This window comes from Genypterus blacodes, unplaced genomic scaffold (assembly GCF_046128005.1).
Source record: "Genypterus blacodes isolate CSIRO-AG114 ecotype Tasmania unplaced genomic scaffold, CSIRO-AGI_Gbla_v1 ptg000085l_1, whole genome shotgun sequence".
In the NCBI taxonomy this organism is placed as follows: domain Eukaryota; kingdom Metazoa; phylum Chordata; class Actinopteri; order Ophidiiformes; family Ophidiidae; genus Genypterus; species Genypterus blacodes.
In genome coordinates this window covers 1624484-1643092 of record NW_027466890.1, presented here as the reverse complement: position 1 = coordinate 1643092, position 18609 = coordinate 1624484, and the positions used below count along the sequence as shown (strand labels likewise).

General features: G+C 43.2%; 2 protein-coding genes and 1 non-coding gene across 4 annotated transcripts; all 3 read right to left on the bottom strand.

The window, feature by feature from the left end:
- Positions 1 to 2: 2 nt before the first annotated feature.
- On the bottom strand, positions 3 to 6692 carry phyhd1 (phytanoyl-CoA dioxygenase domain containing 1). The gene is made up of 11 exons (XM_076158660.1): positions 6535 to 6692; positions 5309 to 5467; positions 1750 to 1825; positions 1602 to 1649; positions 1457 to 1512; positions 1314 to 1376; positions 1207 to 1228; positions 961 to 1089; positions 752 to 868; positions 503 to 629; positions 3 to 229 (listed from the first exon to the last, which is right to left on the bottom strand). Exons 1-11 carry the CDS (start codon positions 6640 to 6642, stop codon positions 181 to 183), a joined length of 954 nt encoding a protein of 317 aa, XP_076014775.1. The 5' UTR covers positions 6643 to 6692; the 3' UTR covers positions 3 to 180.
- A 280-nt stretch (positions 6693 to 6972) lies between these two features.
- On the bottom strand, positions 6973 to 7045 carry trnar-ucg (transfer RNA arginine (anticodon UCG)). The gene has a single exon. It is a non-coding gene; the product is annotated as a tRNA-Arg (tRNA).
- Positions 7046 to 7274: 229 nt separating this feature from the next.
- lrrc8aa (leucine rich repeat containing 8 VRAC subunit Aa) lies at positions 7275 to 18209 on the bottom strand. Of its 2 annotated transcripts, none has more exons than XM_076158677.1 (3): positions 18015 to 18209; positions 12759 to 14883; positions 7275 to 11578 (listed from the first exon to the last, which is right to left on the bottom strand). In XM_076158677.1, the coding sequence occupies exons 2-3, from the start codon at positions 14871 to 14873 to the stop codon at positions 11303 to 11305; spliced, it is 2391 nt and encodes a 796-aa protein (XP_076014792.1). In that variant the 5' UTR covers positions 14874 to 14883; positions 18015 to 18209; the 3' UTR covers positions 7275 to 11302. The 2 variants fall into 2 exon arrangements, with proteins under 2 accessions (XP_076014792.1, XP_076014793.1); XM_076158678.1 differs by lacking the exon at positions 18015 to 18209 and adding an exon at positions 17859 to 18002.
- Between the last annotated feature and the right edge of the window lie 400 nt (positions 18210 to 18609).

Genomic DNA, 18609 nt, shown 5'->3' with positions numbered 1-18609 from the left:
AACAAGATGAAAAATATTTATTCAAATTGGTATGTTGTATCCGAGCCTATTAAAAAAGTGAGGTTGTCTCCATTAAAAGTGTTTCAGTGATTCTGGGTGAAGCTTACATAGTAATTAGAAATTAGTAAAATTTCTTCATACATGTTGGTCCTTTAGGATTAAGGAATGATCTGGCATCCTTCATTTAGTGTAGAGGGATGGGAAAGGGAGCTCTTCAGTGGGCTGCAACCTTGAGGGGCCAAAGAGATGGAATGGATTAAAAAAAATACGATTATTTGTTTGTGCTGGAATGAAGGCGTATGCATGGATGGGACTGAACATGACGTGTCCACCCGTTGAGGGAAAGCATGTGGAGGTGGTTTATTGTATGTAATATAACTCAAAGATGATGTTGATGATGATGGTCAGGCTACAATATGGAACTGGAACCCAACATCCGAGACACGGCAAAGGGGAAGACGCCCAGAAAGTGCTGACATGACGTGACTCTCGTATATCTCACCAGTTGTCGGGGCTCCAGCGTGTGTCCTGAGTTTCCATAATGTGGAAGGCGTAAACATGGCGAGAGTCTTCCGAGCTGTTTTCAGCACTGCGATGCACAACCTCCCCGTGGATCAGGACTGCACTGCCTATACACACACACACAGGTGATGGATGGAACGGGTAACGTGTACTTTGCGCATAACCCTTTGCCCTCCTACACTTTAAGCTCCAAGCAACGCACTGGTGAAGTGAGTGAAGTATGTCTGACCTTTTTTAACGGGAGTGGCCTCAAATTTCTCTTCATCGTACGTCTTCTCTGTACCGATAAAGTCTGTCACGACATTGGCGCCCTTTGGTGTCCGTACAAAGCGCCTTGATATTCCACCTGGGAGCAGCAGAGGTGCACGTAGGTAAAGGTTATTATGGGCTGGATGACACCATGTTTGGTCTCGTCAGGCCGTCAAACTGTGGTCTTACTTATATGTGACCCTGGGATGAACCATAGACAGCCGTTGTTGACCGTAGCGTCTTCCAGCGCTATCCACAGCCCCATAACTCTGCCCAGTGGCTCCGTGTACAAAAACGTGGCGTCCTGGTGCGGCATCACTAAGAATAAGAGAAGAAACTGCTATACATACCGTCAAGGAATATTCCTAAGACGAAGTTTTGACGTGATAAAAGCCATGGACACAACCCTCCATATTCATAATATTTTCTTCTTACCTTCTCCACCAATGCCTGGTTGCTAGACAACAGGGAAATAGAAGTGAAATCTTAGATCGAACCAATTTGAAGCATCATCTATCAGAGAGACACAGATGTGACCTTACCTTAAAAATATACATGCTTTGCACAATCACAGGATGTATCAGCCCCAACTTCTTCGCGATACCCTGCGAGAACAAGAGGAATATACATAAGTGATGCGTCATCGAAGACAGAATTCTTTGATACTGATCTTCAGCCGACTGACCTGAATCTTGGGTGACTGTGTAGCATTTTGGTACAGAGGCTCATGAGCATGAAGCGCTACAAAAAGGCCAAAACAAAATCAGGGATTGAATTTTGTGGAAAGGATTTTGAACATGTGAAGAAAACATCCAATCCCGTTTGCTCACCGTGTCCGACCTTATTGAGTGACCTCTCCTTAGGCACGACAAATTCCCCTGCAAGAATAGGAGCACTTTACTTCTACCTCTTCTTTGGAAGCTGTTTCACATTACAGAACACTGCAAATAGGCTGAATCAAAGTTAAACAGAGCTCACCTTTGTCATCAAAAACTCCTTTCTCAAAGAAAAAGCGGATCTTATCGCCACTGGTGATGAAATAGTCAGCACTTCCCTGCAGGCCAGAAGGTTAAACATCAGTCATTTGATCCTGCAGGCAATGATTACATTACAGAGAGGAGGGGCTGCACAGATGTTAGAAAAAGGTTGATTGAGTTAAGATAAGAGCATGCTGAAGTCCAGTACAGGAGGAAACAAGCAGTCTGATTAGAGACAGTCTTATGATATGAGAGACAGTCTTATGATTGACTTAGACAGTGTGCACTAAGATCTAATGAAGGATGCTTTGTGTGTGGTAGAATGGATCATTGGGCAAGAGATTGTAGACAGAACATAAACAATAAAAACAGAGGTTTTCGAGGTCCTCCACAACCTTATGATCGTGGGGAAGGAATGGCATGACTAGGAAAGGAGAGTGAAGAGAATAGTGGAAGGAATGAGACAGGGGAAGCAATAGAGGATGAGGAAGTGTTGGAGTTAAGTGATGCAATAATGATGTTACAGAATGATGAGAAACCTGAAGTAACATTGGTGATTGGGAGAAAGTCTGTAACATTTTTGTGTGACTCTGGAGCTTCCAGAACTGTAGTGCACCCCGATGACGTACCCAATGTCAGGGCATCCACGGCACATATCTATGTAAAAGCAGCAAATGGGCAGATACACAGAGAGGACTTATCAGAACTTATAGATCCAGAGACGGCTGTCTCTGGCAAATGCCAACTTGTATTATTAAAAGTGTGTCCCTGCAACTTATTGGGTAGAGATATGATGCAATTGTTGAACATTGGGACGGTCCCATCTGACAGGGGTATGCGGGCGCACCGAATGACACGAATTTGTGTGGTCCAAGGCATGGGACCGGCAGATTATTGGTACAGTCTTGACCTATCCACCACTGGACCAGGGTCAATAACCTCTGACCTAATGGAAAAAGCTAAACAAAAGGTGCCACCTGGGGCACAAGTAATGAGACCAGAAGATTTACATTGCACTATGTTTTTCAAACACACATCAGGACCAGATTTTGGCTATGAAAAGAAGTTTTGGACAAACAACACTACACCTAACAAATTTATACTGGGACAAAAGTGGAAATTGTGGAACTAGTTGCAAGTTACAGCCAGACATTCAAAAATTGTTAAGGTCCTGGGACACGCCACATGTCTCATTATCAAAGGGTAATGGACAGATGGTGTGATGTGGGAAAACTTGTAACCCGGGGGGAGGAAGCCTATGACTGGGACCAGGTTGGAGGGGGCTGCAAATACAGCGATACAGTGATAATTGATTGTCCGGATTCAGCGTGTAATACTCCACTTTTTCCAGTAAAAAAGGCTCCACCCTCATCGGGATGGAGAATGGTTCAGGATTTGCAAGCTGTAAATAAAGCTGTAGTGCCTCGTGCGCCTACAGTACCTGACCCACACACACTTTTGAATGACCTACGTCCGTACAATAAATTATTTTCTGTGGTAGATATCAGCAATGCATTCTTCTCAGTCCCGGTACATCAAGATAGTCAATTTTGGTTTGCATTCACATATAGGAAGAAGAGGTACACCTACACTAGGATACCACAAGGTTATTGTGAATCACCTACCATTTTCTCACAAGCAATGTCTGCTAATTTGGCTAAGTTTATACCGCCGGCTGAAAGTCAAATCCTACTCTATGTAGATGATATTCTCATAGCATCTAGGAGCAAGGAAGAATGCATAACCGACACATAGCAATGCTAAAGTTCTTAGCTGAACAAGGGCATCGAGTTAGTAAAGGAAAGTTACAACTATGGCAGGATACAGTTAAATACTTAGGATATAACTTGTCACATGAGGGAAAACTTTTGGACGAAAATAGAAAAACAGCTATTCTACGAGCACCCAAACCTAGAACTAAGAAGCAAATGATGTCATTTTTGGGGATGACCAACTTTTGTAGGAGCTGGATTTCTAATTATGCAGCAATCACAGCACCTTTGACTGCATTAATGTACGACACACCCATGGCAGCATCAGATCCGTTGTCATGGACACCAGAAGCAGAAAGTGCTTTTGTTGATGTGAAAAAGGTCTTGGTGGGATCAGCAGTACTGGGCTTACCGAATTACCAGAAACCTTTTGTACAAACTGTAGACTGCATGTCTGACGATTATGACCCTTCTAATAGTAAGAGCCAAAGAAAGAGGGGTGTGCAAAATGTTTGGAACTTTCTGTTGCACCTTTATCCCTAATAACACTTCCTAGATGGCAGTATCACATCACACTTGGAGGAGCTCGCAGGGAATTCAGGAATTGGCGACCCCTTCAACCAGATGATGGAACAATGGTTGGGAAATGGAGCAAACTCATCACTCCATCACCATTGGCATCGCTGTTCTGGCAACCTGTGGATGTGGCTGCATTCGGTGCATACGGGCTTTCTACAGAAACTCATAGACACTACCATGACGAAAACCAAGCAGCAGATCCAGGGTGAAGATGATCTAGATGAGGTCATCCTGAATGATGCTGAGAGTGGATGTTGAGACAACACTATTGAGTGAAATCTGACGATGACTTGTTTGATGAAAATCTACCGAAGAGTTAAACAACGATGACCTGATTGGTGAAACAGATGATGTACAAATACTGTTGTCACAAAACTATGTACATATATGATTTACCTCTCTGTAAGTGAGATGATATTCTTATGACAATGTTCTTATCCCATTTAGTATAAACAGGAGGGAAATGTTAGAAAAATGTTGATTGAGTTATACTATGGGATAAGAGCATGCTGAAGTCCAGTACAGGAGGAAACAAGCAGTCTGATTAGAGACAGTCTTATGATTGACTTAGACAGTGTGCACTAAGATGTTTCCTCCTGATATTGATAACTTGTGATTTACTCAGGTGGTGTGGCCTGTTGTTATTGTTAATCTGATCAAGACTGTGAGTGACAGGGACAAAGTCCTCTGGCAACCATGTATAAGGTGATGATTTGAACTACTGAAAATCAGTCAACCCAGACTGCAATGACCACACATTGTAACTGACTTGACTCTTGCTGCAGCAATAAATTCTCAACCCAAGTGTTCTGAAGTCTCCGTGCCTGAAGAAAAGGCAGGCAGTGGCTCAGTGGTTAGAGCTTCTGCTTGGGAACTGGAGGGTTGCCGGTTCGAGCCCCTGCCAAGGCGCCCCTGAGCAAGGCACCGAACCCTCAATTGCTCCCCCCTCTGCGAAGGGTGGTAATGTAATGCAAGTCGCTTTGGATAAAAGCGTCTGCCAAATGATCGTAATGTAATGAAGAAAATAATTTTCCTGACAAAAGACTCCAGGGACAGTGACTACGTTGTGCTACTAATTAGTGCACATGGGGACAGGGTAACAATGTACCCAGTGACACAGACTGACTCTCTACAGCCAGAGAACACGTGTAGGAGCCTTACCTGCATCTGTAAAGTGCAATACGACGGTAAGCAGATGAAAGAAAGAAATGTGTAGGTCAGTCACACTGTATTAATGCTTGCATCATAGGTTATTGTACACAAGTGTACCTGTCCTTTGACCTGCTCGTCTTGATCGGTGGAGAAAGTGACCCTGCAGTGCTCTGGGACGTCCATTCGGTCCACAATCTCCTTCATACCCTGCTTCAGTGCATCACACTCCTGCGAAGTCAGCAGCCCATCCAGAACCACATATCCATCCCTCTGGTACTATCAAGAGGGAATAAAGTAATCGTGAAACTGTTTCAAACTGAAGCTGGAAGATAAAAACACATCAGCAATAATAATGCTTGTTTGACCAACATAAACATGTCTGACACTTACAAACTGTCCCATAGAGTACTGAGTCAACATCTCCCATGACATAGGGGATTTATTTTTTTTTTTTTGCAATTTGTTTTTATTGAAGCAAACATTGTACATGACATTGCGCATACAGTTGTAGGATATTTTGGAGATATTTTTTTATATAGAAAGAGGGGAAAGAGGAGAGAGAGAGGTAGAGAGAAATAAGGAAGGTTGTATTATCACTACTATGGTTGTTGTTAAACTTTACACATAGACCCTGAGGTAGAGTACAAGTAGATTGGAATTGCAATATTGCGACATAGGGGATTTTAAAGAGAACCACTGGAGTCTATTGCTGCCACCACACAACAAAAACACTACGGCCAACAGATTCAGACAAAGACGTTAATATCCATTATTTTATACGCAACACAAATAATTGGTGATGATTAGTATTTCATGAAGTATAATAATGAAGTACAATATTATTCTGAAAGGTACAATTAAGTCACTCATCAATGCAAGATGCAACAACAGTGACAATGAAAATGCATTTAGTGAGAAGAAATTGAGGCTTATTTAAGGGGTTTACTTAGAAAACACCTCAATAGAATAGATCTAGTAAATATGCTACATTTAAAACCATGAAATGCAATTTACAATAAAATGTAACTAAATCCGATGACCCTGCTGAGACAGTTATCTGAGAATGTGTAATGTCACCTTCTTTCTTGAAAGAGGGTTTGAGGCTGCAGTACGTCGTGTTATGTGATGTGAGTGTAAGTGCAAAGCTGTGATCTATTAACAAAATGCACTTATGTAATCACTAGCATGTTCAATTGCAGATTCTGATTCAAAACGTCGCCTTACATTTGAATAAATGGTTGGTTGAATTTCGGTTTGTGTGTTACTTACTGCAGTTATGTTGAAGCACACACTGACTGATCGTAACTACGGTGTTGTTTGGTTCTGTTTCACTCATTTCTTACCTGTTGCACATCACGATCCGTCATAAAATCCATGTCTGTCTGCTCGGATGGCGGAGAGCCTCGGTCGGGCAGTTTGGTCGAGACTAGCCGCACGGATTTTCTGACCATGTGACGTGATTCTGTCAGCTCCAATTAAAGCGTAAGCATGGGAGGCGAGTCGTGGCCGGCCGTGAATTGCCCGCAGCCTCTCTAAGAGGACAATGTGGACTTTCTACAGGAGTAAAGAACATGTAACAGTACCATCTGGAGGCCACTCTGGGTAGTTCAGGAACCTGTTCGGATTCAATTGTTGTGGCAATTGTTTTATTTTCCTCTCTTAAGTGTGTCGTTAAAGTGGAGTTAGTAAATCTCCCCAGTGAAAGAGGAAAACGAAACAATGGAGTCTGAATTGATTGATTTTGCACTCGGATTATAAATGCTTTCTTCATCCATAAAAGACGACCACGAAGGGACTCGAACCCTCAATCTTCTGATTCGAAGTCAGACGCCTTATCCATTAGGCCACGCGGTCACGTGAACGACAATAATGGAAGTAACAATATCAATGCCATTGTTGACAAGCGGTGAAATTTCTTGCGACTATTTGGTTTAAAAAAAAAGCGGACAACATTTGCATCTTTTGGAATTATCACACTTGACGACAGATATTAATGTTAGTCTTTATTATTGTGTCAGAATGGTAGAAAAGTAGCATCTAAACATTAGGAATTCAAAGTTCAGTTGTCCTTTTTTTACAGACGTCCCACTTGAAAAGCTGGTGTTCTGTCTGCCTGGCAACAATAATGAAGGCATCGTACATACTGTGCTGATTGAGTCTGTCCAACATCGCTAATTTTTTTTAAATCTATATTAACCTATATTTCATTGCTCTTTCTTAGGGTCACTAGGCGGCTTTGAGTGTGGCTCCACTGCATCACCCACGATGCAACACGAAACGAATGCAAAAAACCCAAACAGGAAACAAAACTGCAACTGCTGTTTTCACATGGTTTCCGTTTCGTCAAAACGAATCATGTATCCAAACACATCAAACAGAGGCTGAGATAAGATAAAGATTAAATACATTTTATGCAATCATGGCAGTTTAAGGATACCATTTTGGGGTTGTAACCCAAATGAAATATGTACATAACCTTATTCAATGAATGCAGATAATACAGATGATGAGTGCTGTTACACAATGCCCACAGGAGCACGAGCCCTGTTTCATTTTACTTAGATTGTCAATTATTCTGTTTAGTTGTGTTGTGAATATCCTGCTGCTCATTAAACAGCTGTGTCCACTCATCAACCAACACATACACTCAACACACTGTCCAAATGAGTTCATTCTGTTAGGTATGAAATGATCGACCAGAGAAACTCAAGGCCACTTCTGAAATTTCATCTGTTAACATTAACTTTAATCTGTTAAATGCAGGAGATGGAAGAAAAAGTATGACACAAAACTATTTTCCATAGTGTTAGATGAGAACAGGCTTTCTGACATTGCACTTAGTCACTCAAGCTACCCTCTGTTAAATGGTTAAGCTGACCTCATCTCAGACCTTCGTCGACCGTTTCCCTGACGTTGACATGCAGGAGGGGAGTGGAGCAATGGGGGAAATGCACTCATCCCATGACTCAGAGGGAAGTGAGTGTGAGCGCTGCCGGTCTGGAGTAACAACTGACTCTCAGACAAACCCTCCTCAAAATATCTGTGCATGTAACTCAAAGTGTTGGCAAGACGGTTGGCGATAAGGAGCAGAATGAAAACAGAACCCAAACATGTGGGTTAAAGCACGTTTAAGACACGAGTAGGCCTGGTATGATAAAGCTGAAAGTGAGAAAAGAATGGAGAATAAAATAAATCTTTGGAAAACTAATGATTGTGATACTGCGACACACTGTGCATGAGCTCTCAGTGACACCCTGAGAAAGATTTCTATGGCACTCTGAACTTAAAAACTAACATACAACTATGGCCGCTGCACCCAGAATGTAGGTCAGCTGTCAATTTTTGTGTGTAAAATTATGTTTAATATTAATGTTTTGCATTATTGCAAACTAACCAACCAAACTCTCATCACTTGACCAGCAAGATAACATCCGAACACACGAGACACAAAACGGACGTGCATGATTTCAAGGTGCTAATTTGAGACTTGTGAGCTTTGTTACCATCTCAGATGCTCTTTAGATTGATGCATAAATAAAACATAATCAGCTTGTTTCTATATTTGTTGACCAGATGCAACACTATATTTTGTTTTTGAACAAATGTCCTCCCATAAGTATGCCGGTACCTTATTCAAAGACATTGTTTGGCATCCGACCTATCGATGAACCTCGAGGAAAAAATCATGGTTTTGTTCTTACTTGGCACTCGAAACAATGAACCGAGTCCAGAGCAGAAGAACCAAGGTGGACATGCTGCTTTGGTGACTGAGGACGTCATAGTCTTTCTGTTCCTATATGGCTGTCTGTCCTCGTGTCTCTTTACAGATCACTGACTGTAGCCTGCCCTCAACAAAATGAAGACTGCAGCTCTTTGTCAGAACATAAAGCCGGCGGGCAGCACTTCTATTAACCCGCCGCAGGGGTAGTCAGATATTGCCAAGGCCTCTGTGAAAGAAAATTCACTTTGAAGAAAAGGTGCAGTAGTATCAACGTAATGAAACACCCTTAACTCTCCCAGAAGCTGAGAACATAAGAGGGACATCTGCAAACAATAAGACCACATGCTATATGACTGGCATGCACCTAAGACATATCAGCTATACATTTTACAACAGAAACAAAAACAACAAAAAAGGTCATGTTGTGATGTTTGCACTCATTAAACAGACATACAGCTTGTAAAAGGTAAGGCCATATTATCAACAGGAGATGCCTGGCTGGAGTAAACACAGCACGTTTACTCCAAATGATGCTATTAAATCCAAGGTATTAACAGGAGCACATTTCAGGCAGACAGAGCACATTGCACACATTTTGAACTGTAGATGTAGAAATCAAATATTCTGCATTTACTCTCTAGGCAAGTAAATGTTTGCTGTGCGTGACTCGGTCAAAGCCAAAACTTTCCTTCACTGTTGGGGTTCCGTTTCCTGTTTATCCTCCTCTTGCTCTTGAATGAACAAATAGATTGCTGACAAATGTCCAGTTTACTCTGAAGCAAACCGAGGAGGATAATCAAGAAGAGCTAAGAGTACGAAACCGCCCGGGCACTTGAGTCACACACGCACACGCTGACACACCTCTCTTGGACACTGGCAGTACCTGGCAGCTAATGTGCACATTGCCAGGAGTTCATCCACTTGAAGGTGCTTATAAAGAGTAATAATCATTTGTGGTCTCATTACTTCGAAAATCGTACAGCGCAAAGACGTCCACATTTCATATTTAGGCCATAACAGCCGACTGTTGTATTAGAGTTGCGCAAGCTTGCATAGCTTTCACTCGGATAAAGAAAGAAGTGTCTCTGACCCTGTGGCTATCATACAAGGACATCAAATTGTCTCAGTGAGGGACACGCTGTGCCGTTAGGATCCAATCGGTCAGTACGCTTACATGCACTGTATACTTGAGGTTTGTTGTCCTTACTGCGATTTAAAGCGATTCAGCCGTATACATGCACGCAGTCCACCGCTCTCCGAGTAAGAGTGGGCTGTTGCCTAAATCACATCACAAGGCGAGTATACTGCGATGAAGACGTCTGAATATATCGATTCATAATCTACGTCAATTTGTGTGAATGTCCGGCGCGTTAAGGTGTATTCATGAGGTGTGAAGAGGCCGATTAACCGCCTGAATCGCAGTATTATAGCAATTTTACCGTGCATGTAAATGTACTGAGTGAAGCAACTTATACTACACAAACAAAGGTAACAATCCTTTACAACACATTTACAGTATGTACCATTATACAACATACAACTATCATATATGAATCTTTTTGAAATTCGAATCCTCAAACAAAACTCTAAGTCGATGGCGATATAGAAGGCGTCTGAACTAATGGAAATAAAATCACTTCAAAGGCCCAAACGTGACATACATGGCGTACATTTCTGTACCGTAAATGGAAACTCTGCACTTTGACCTTATTTCTCGGCTTACCCTAACAAGCCTAATTGAGACATTTCAGGAATTATGTGTCATGATTAGTCAAGCAAAATAGAGTCCAGAGGAAATGATGCGTTGCTCGTCACAGCGCCCGGATAACTAACAAGTAGCCGTGCCACACAAGGCTTGTTATTCTAAATCAGTGGGCGTTTGGACACTAAACTGGAGAGTTTCAGCCCATTTCTCCCACTGGATAGTTCTCAACATGTTGGTTGTGCCGTTTCGTCAATCTTTTAAGTTAAGGCCCAAATTGTGGCCGTATTCAAGTCTTTCATCAGCCGTTCATCTTCATCAGAGGACCTGCTGTGTGTGTGCCTGCGTGTGCGACATCGCGCGTTTGTCCCTCGCAACTTTGTGTTCAGGAGGAAAAGCAGAGTCAGAAACAGCAGCTTTGGCCACTGAGCTTGGTTACGAGACATCTCTGTGACAGCAATGAAAGCGGTGACTTCCCCATGCCTGGTGTGGACGTTTGACAATCAGAGCTTTAACAAGAAAGCCACAGGCGCCAACTGACACTCGAACCACCTTTCCAGCACGGCCGTCATCCCTGTAACCCTCTGATGGTTTGCCTCATCAATTCTCAACTGCGTCCCGATCGCCACTTGCACTTTTCTCCCTTCGAGCCTTTTTAAAAGTTTGCATCTTGCCGCTCCGGTTTGGCTCAAGCTTGCTCCTTGTCAGCCCGCCATAGCTGCTCTTTGACTTCCGTCGGCAGCGTGTTGAACAGGTCCTCCTCCACAACCAGGCCGCTCCTCTTCAGCAACCGACACTCGCCTAGCTCCACCGGGAGACATTCCAGACGGTTGCCTCTCAGCTCCAGCTGGGTCAGACCGGTCAGCTCGCCGAAGCGCGACGGCAATGTGAACAGGCAGTTGTTTCCCAGGTTGAGGGTGCGCAGCTTCTTACACTGGAACAGCTCAGGGGGCAAAGTCTCGATCTGGGTGGGGAAGTGCGGGAGACACAAAGGATTGAGTTCTGTGATTAACAATGCATATGTCACGGCAAAATGAATATAGGAACAATGGACAGGCGCCTGTTTCCCCTTTCGTCACTGGGGAGAATGCTTCAATTCAATATTCTCTTCGCTTCAGATGTTACACAAGTGTAACACAAACCTCATCTCAGCGCAGTAAACAAATCAAAGTGAGACTAAGAGGCAATCAAAGCAGTACAGTACTGTACTGTTGTACTTTGCATGCTCATGTTTCCTGTATGTGTGTGAACTATTCATCCAATTGGTAATTCTTCTTGTTAATCGTCTAAAAAGCAAGCGCACATAACTGAAGCTGGTATAAAGCGGTTCTAGACTGGCTTTGAAAACAGCAGAGACACCAGAAGGTGCTTATAAAAGTAGATATTTACAGCAAAGGACAAACCTGCTGGAATCTATTTTCAGCATCCAGCAGAGCTCTAACAGAATGCTTTAGAGAAAACACATGAGCGTGCACAAATGTCCATTCTCAATTCTAAAAAGAGTAAATGATCTCCATGTCAATTGAATTCCTGTGCAGACCGATTAATCTGTAATGAGAATAGATTGTTATGATAGATCGGCTTCTCACCGGCCGAAGCCACATGGAATCCTGTGACATAATCCATGTCATAAATAGCTTCATGTCAAAATAATGATCATTTATTGATGAATCCAACTAAAGCAAATCATGTGTGTAGAGCAGGGCGTGTAGAGCAGGGCGTGTAGAGCAGAGCGTGTAGAGCAGCGTGCGTTACAGCATGCCACTGAATTAAGACTGTGTAATTGCACCCTTAGGACATGGAAATGTCATTGTTTAAAGTACCGCTCATCTCTGCCCACAGCTTCAGGTTTGTCAGCATTACTTGGTGCTCAGTTGTGAGCCTTTTAACACCAAAGGAACATTTTAGTAGCCTCATTCCAGCAGGAGTGGGATGAACCGTCCAAGCTTCAGTCAGGACACGTGACAAACATATACTGTGATGTAAACACCACACACACACACACACACACACACACACACACACACACACACACACACACACACACACACACACACACACACACACACACACACACACACACACACACACACACACACACACACACACACACACACACAAGAGGAAAACATATTCCTTCTTACCCTATTGGCTGTCACAGCAAAGTACTGCAGGTTCTGAAGGAAGCCGATGTCAGCGTGGATGCTGGTCAGGTTGTTGTGGCTCAGGTCTAAGAAACGCAGCTTGCGGCAGAAGAAGAGCTGGCTGGGGATTTTCTCGATCTTGTTCCGGTTGAGATACAGCCTCTCCATGTTGGTGAGGGTGCCGATCTGAATGGGGATATAGGCGATCTGGTTGTACCACAGCTTCAGGCACACCAAGCGATGAAGGTGCTGGAAGCTGATGATCTCCTCTATCGTCTTCAGGTTGTTGTCCTTCAGGTCGATCTCCTGCAGGTTGTGAAGGCTGAATATGGAGTGTGGGATGCGCTCGAGGTCACAGCGGACAAGCTCAAGCTCTGTTAGGTTGACCATTTTCTTCAGGCTGTTGAGCACCATCAGCTTGGTGCCTTCATTATTAATGGAGAGCTTCTGGAGATGGACGCCCACGTCGGTCACCACCTGAGGAAGCTTGGTCAGGTTGCTTTTCAGACGTAGCACTTTGAGCCTTTTGAGTTCACGGAGTCCATCGATGACAATGTACCGGTTGTTCTCAGCACTCAAGTTCCCGGTCAGGTGCAGCTCGCAGAGGTTCTTCAGGCTATAGATCCACAGAGGGATTTCCTTGATGTCAGTGAACTTTATGTGCAGAGATTTGAGGTTCTCCCTCAGGAAAGCCAAAGCTGGGGCCTCAATTTTGGCTGGTGTGTGATAGAGCCACATCTCCCCCAGGTTGGCCAGCTGGGCTATGATTGGCGGTATGGTGACATCTGGGATGAGCTCCAACTTGAGCACTTCCAGCTCTAACAGATCAAATACTGTGTCTGGAATCCCAATGAGCATGAAGAGATGCAGCTCCAGCTTATCCTGGGAATTCTTGGTGATGCGCTGCCTCAGCTTCTCCAGTGTCCACTCGTTGTTCAGGTTCAGCTGCCTCAGCTTGTTCTCGCTGACCTCCGACAGAAATACCGCAAAGCGTTTGGAGTAGAGCGGGTCATACTGATCTATCATGTGTAGCATGAAGGCAAAGTCGTTCTTCACGTCCGGGATGTCGCTGTAGCTGCTTTCCTCGCGGATGGATTCGAAAGAGTACCGCTTGAGCGAGCGGCCAAGCATCCAACAAAGAGTGTACATGCAGATGAGACCATAAACCACCACCAGGCTGATATAGAAACAGGCTAAAATCTTGAACAGAGTGGCTAAGGGGTGAGCACAGTGATACATGCTGTACCCTGTTAGCTTCTCGATGTCCACCGAACACACCACACTGAACTTGATATTGCGTACGTAGTAGGCCGTGTAGCAAATTATTAATATAAACTGGAATACTTTGATGATGGTCTGACGTATGTAAAGGCGGTAGACTATGTCGCCTTCTTCGACATGGATCCTGAACTTCTTCACCTTCTCAAAAAGAGCCTTGGCCTGCTCACCTTCCTTTTTGTCTAAAACCCCTGTTTCCAAGCGATCGACAATCCCCTGCTCGATTCTGGACTTTGTCCTCTGGAGCATGGGCACACTGGCTTCCACGTCCTCACTTACACTCGAGGCCTTCTTGTCCAATGAACCATTCATTTTCCCCAGAGGCTTGGGGTCACTTTCCTCCACCACTGTCTCGGACAAAGCTCTCGTTGTCCACGGGGAGTCGAAGCACTTGAGGAGGATGGAGACAAAGTGCTCCAGCTTAGAGCTTGTGCGGGGGAACTTGAACCAGAAGTTGCTGCAGGCCAGGAAGATAAGGGTGTGGAGCAGCACCAGATAGGGGAAGTATTTGGCAAACCAGTGCAGTTTGTTCTCATAGCAAACAGCATCGACATAATTATACTGGTGACGGTCTAGGTCGTACTGAATACCTTTGGGTTCTGGCGCGTAGGGGATAGTCACATTGGGGATGGGGATGGTCTCACAAGTCCGGTTGATCACCCACTTGCAAGGCAGGCAGATCATCTTGTCCTGCGTGACCTGCAGCGTCCCACCGAACACGGCGATCATCAGCATGATGATCGAGATGTAATCAGTGAAGACGTCCCACCATGGCTTCAGGATGCGGTACGCTGGCTGAGTGTCAGCAAAGTACCGGAGCTCTGTGATGGGAATCATGATGGCTTTTCTACACAGACAGAGAAAACACTGAATTAGGGACGAGTCAAATTAAAAACACCTTTTATTACAATTTATTATAGACTTTGGAAGCCTTAATGTCTTTCAACAATTCAGCTCGAGTTCGGCTGAGCATTTCACCTTTGTTCTGTGGAATAGAGGAAACCTCGCTGTTAAACAAGTTAAACCTTGTTGAGTTATAAACAGTGCATCTAAAATCTACAGAATAAAGATCGAGGCACAGTAACAAAATAATTGATTCCATACATTCAGCGTATAAAACAAATCAGACTCCAATTCAGTTAGTCAAGTTAGGCCTCCCAGTCAGCATGTGGAAGGCTAAATTTGTTCTCTTTGTGACCAAAATGGCAGCAGGGTTAGAGCAGCTGTGCAGTCTACTGTGCGTCAGGGAGACCCCAGATATGCAGCATGTGACAAACGGCACACTGCAGTTTCAGCCAGTGTGCCGAGCAAGCGGGAAGGAATCCTGACACAGCACACGCTCCCTCCAAGCATGTTCACACTCACTGCAAGTTACCTCAGTGTCTTCTCTGGATGAAAGGTGCAGGTACAGTCTTTACAACCAAAGTGTCAAATATCAAATCCATATAGAAAAACAATGCAGATACAAATGACTTTTACATGGAAATATTTTACAAAGCTAATACATGAACAAAGTTATTGAATGTCTTGACAGTATATGAGCAGTACAGTATGTTATCAGAGCGAGCAGTGAGACCAATGTTGTCATCTTTGCATGTAGAGAGCAAGAAGAGAACAATCCAGTAACGTCAACATGCTGACAAATCATCAAGCACACCCTATGACCCCCACTACCCCAAGCATCTACTATAAAAGGACATATTTGAGAAAACACAACTAGGCTACTTCCTTAATCAGTTTAAAGTCCAAATAGTGCAAAAAAGAGTGGCAAAAGTAGCAATCTAAGCATTTTTGTATTGTTCAGTTTTTCTGTAGTTTCCTTTTGACCAACTTACTCTCATTTGTTAGGAGGAAGAAAAGAGTTTCTCCCATCTCACGCTGTAATGGATGTGCATAACACCCTTATCTTATCACCGTTTTCCTTTTCCAGAAAAGGAAATTTGGGAGGAGTGGATTAAAAAACTTCCACTCCATCTCTCTGCTCGCTCGACATTCCCCAAGGAAAAGGATAAAAGGAGAGAGCCAGTAACAAAACAGCCTTGTTATCCAGTTCAAACCAGACTGGCAGAACAGTCAGGGACAGTGTCTCTGGGCCTCTTTGTTTGAGTCACTGCTTTACACATCAACTCCCACACTGCCGTCTTAACAGGACATGAAATCTCAGAAATTAATTCTGTGTAGGATTCCAGTGAGAGTGAAAGCCTTTCAGTCCACATGGCACAAAGACTGGCACGTTCATTCCAAAGTGCCAGAACAAGTAAACGTCTCATCTCAAAGTAAGAGTCAAGACCCTGAGAGTGTAACATGTAAACAGTATATCATGCAGATTGTTATCCTGTTCCCAGACATAAGACAGATGAGAAACCTGAAGCAGTAGGTGTCTTCTTATATTTTAGAAATAGGTAGGCGGCTTGTCTGGTAAGGTCAATCAACTAATAAAAAACAACAATCAGGTAACATGCCTCAAAAAATAAATGTTTCCGATTTTGAGGCTGTTACTGTAAATCATAGGTTGATAAAAATCATTCAATCAGGAGTTCCTCCTCTATTGTAAAGCAATCTGACCCCTGTAACACTGACATACAGAGGCCCTAAAGAGGAACAGGGTTTCCTAAAAATTAAAACTGAATGTGATAAACAAGTCAAGACTGGATCATATAGCACCTCTGCTCTTGCCTCCCTGTTTGTACCCCTTAGCCCAGTTCAGTTCCTAAAACAGAGCAGCTTTTGTTTGAGCCGCCTTTGTTGACAGCACTCTGAGATACAGTTCGCCTCAGAGAAATCCAGGTAAACACTGCCTTTGACTGCAAGTTCCAATGTGATATCATACATAACACATTATACTTTGTTGAATAACATATTTCTCCGGTCAACTTCAGGTACTGCAAATAAACTGTAATGCGTATAGATAGCCCTTTTAAAAAGAGAGAATAGAATGCCTGTTGTTAATTTGTCAGTTCAATTGTCATTTCTCAAACAGTAATTATAACCCATCTGTGTGTGTTTCAATGGGATTGCGTTGTCGATGGGTTTAGTAGAAACCCATTTTCGGTGTACAAGTACACTTTCGAGGTATGAACAAAGCTGTAGTTCCCAAGGGCTCATCGACATGTAATTCACATCTATAGATGTGACTAAGAGCCCTGTGAAAGGTATCACAGCTTCAGATCTCACGCAATCTCACCAATAAAACTATCATGGCCTTAAGACAAGACATGAAGTAAATGTGAGGAGGTAAAAGTTTCCTTTTTAACCGGGACAAACTGGTTCTGGCCAGCAAATTATGCCAACACTTATGATGACACACACACAAATGACTCATGGCAAGGAAATCCCAAAGGAATGGTGACAGAAAAACACTCTAGATACCTGAAAGTACAACATTTATATCATGGATATGTGTTTTATCAGTGTGATTGTTAATAAACCATGGTTTTCCACAATTAAAAACGTTGTAAATGGTAATAATAAATAACACAGCAATTACTGCAATATTATAGGAGCATCAAACACTGAGACTCCACAGACACACAGTGACCGTCAATTTAATCACTGCAGTTTAAACTGAGTGGTTTGTTGAATTTCAGTATTGACAACCTACAATACAAATACAGCATTTTACATCACCATTCATAATTAAGTATAAATCCTGCAGTTTGTGCGATCCATAATAAACAGAACAAACCCCACATTGGCCTTCAGCACTGTCTGGACATCGCATTACTGATATGATTGGGATAATTTGATATTTATCTGGGATTAAAGATTTGCCTGCAGCCAATGAATCAGATTAAAAACAAGTAACATAATCCAGATCATGACCTTTTACTTGTGTTTCTTTGTCGGGATCTCCGCCACCACAGCGAAGGGAAGCGTTGTCATACGAACCACAGCGATTCCCGGTTAGCTAGCCGAGGCAGTGGAAACACTCTCAACCCCACAGCTAAATGGTACAGTCAGGAGTAGGGAAAAGCCCACCTGTTTTCCAAAAATGTCTGCCTTTCGCCTCCTCCGCACACGACTGACACATTTCTCACACGTTCGTCCGCGGCTGAGGTTGTTTCCACACCGGGCCGGGACTCCGCACCACAGGCATGGAGAGAAACCCGGACGGTGCGTGAGTGCAGGCGGGTCGGTCCGCCCGCGTAAAGCTACTGATACTCTACGCCACTGGCGGATGCACTTACGAGGTACCAAAATAAAGGCACGGAAGTAGTATCAGATACTGTCTCAGAGAACATGACACAAATGGGTGTACGTAAGAATTAAAACGACACAAATAATGTTGAATTAAACACAGTTCAAAGCTGTTAATCATTAATAATCAATCGAATCCGTGGATCGGTCACCAAAGTGATCACCTAAACTACCCCGAAAAACTCTATTACTCTAAACACTATTTTAATAACATCTTACTACATCTTACATCTACTTTTTCCCTTGAAATATTATTTTTAAGTTACCCAAATATTTAAACATGAACACATGAGATTATTAGTATTGTTTGTGATTAATTATAATATAGAATGATGATACGAAATGTTTTGTGAAGCAATTGTGAAAGTCACTCCAA

What these genes read in the sequence shown, in the direction of transcription:
- phyhd1 (XM_076158660.1), bottom strand. Translation starts at nt 6,642, where the DNA reads ATGGTCAGAAAATCCGTGCGGCTAGTCTCGACCAAACTGCCCGACCGA. An exon ending in ACTCAATAAGGTCGGACACG is followed by an intron (nt 1,513 to 1,601) that starts GTGAGCAAACGG and finishes GCCTTTTTGTAG; the next exon opens with CGCTTCATGCTCATGAGCCT. An exon ending in CACAGTCACCCAAGATTCAG is followed by an intron (nt 1,377 to 1,456) that starts GTCAGTCGGCTG and finishes TTGTTCTCGCAG; the next exon opens with GGTATCGCGAAGAAGTTGGG.
- lrrc8aa (XM_076158677.1), bottom strand. Translation starts at nt 14,873, where the DNA reads ATGATTCCCATCACAGAGCTCCGGTACTTTGCTGACACTCAGCCAGCG. An exon ending in TTGCTGTGACAGCCAATAGG is followed by an intron (nt 11,579 to 12,758) that starts GTAAGAAGGAAT and finishes TTCCCCACCCAG; the next exon opens with ATCGAGACTTTGCCCCCTGA.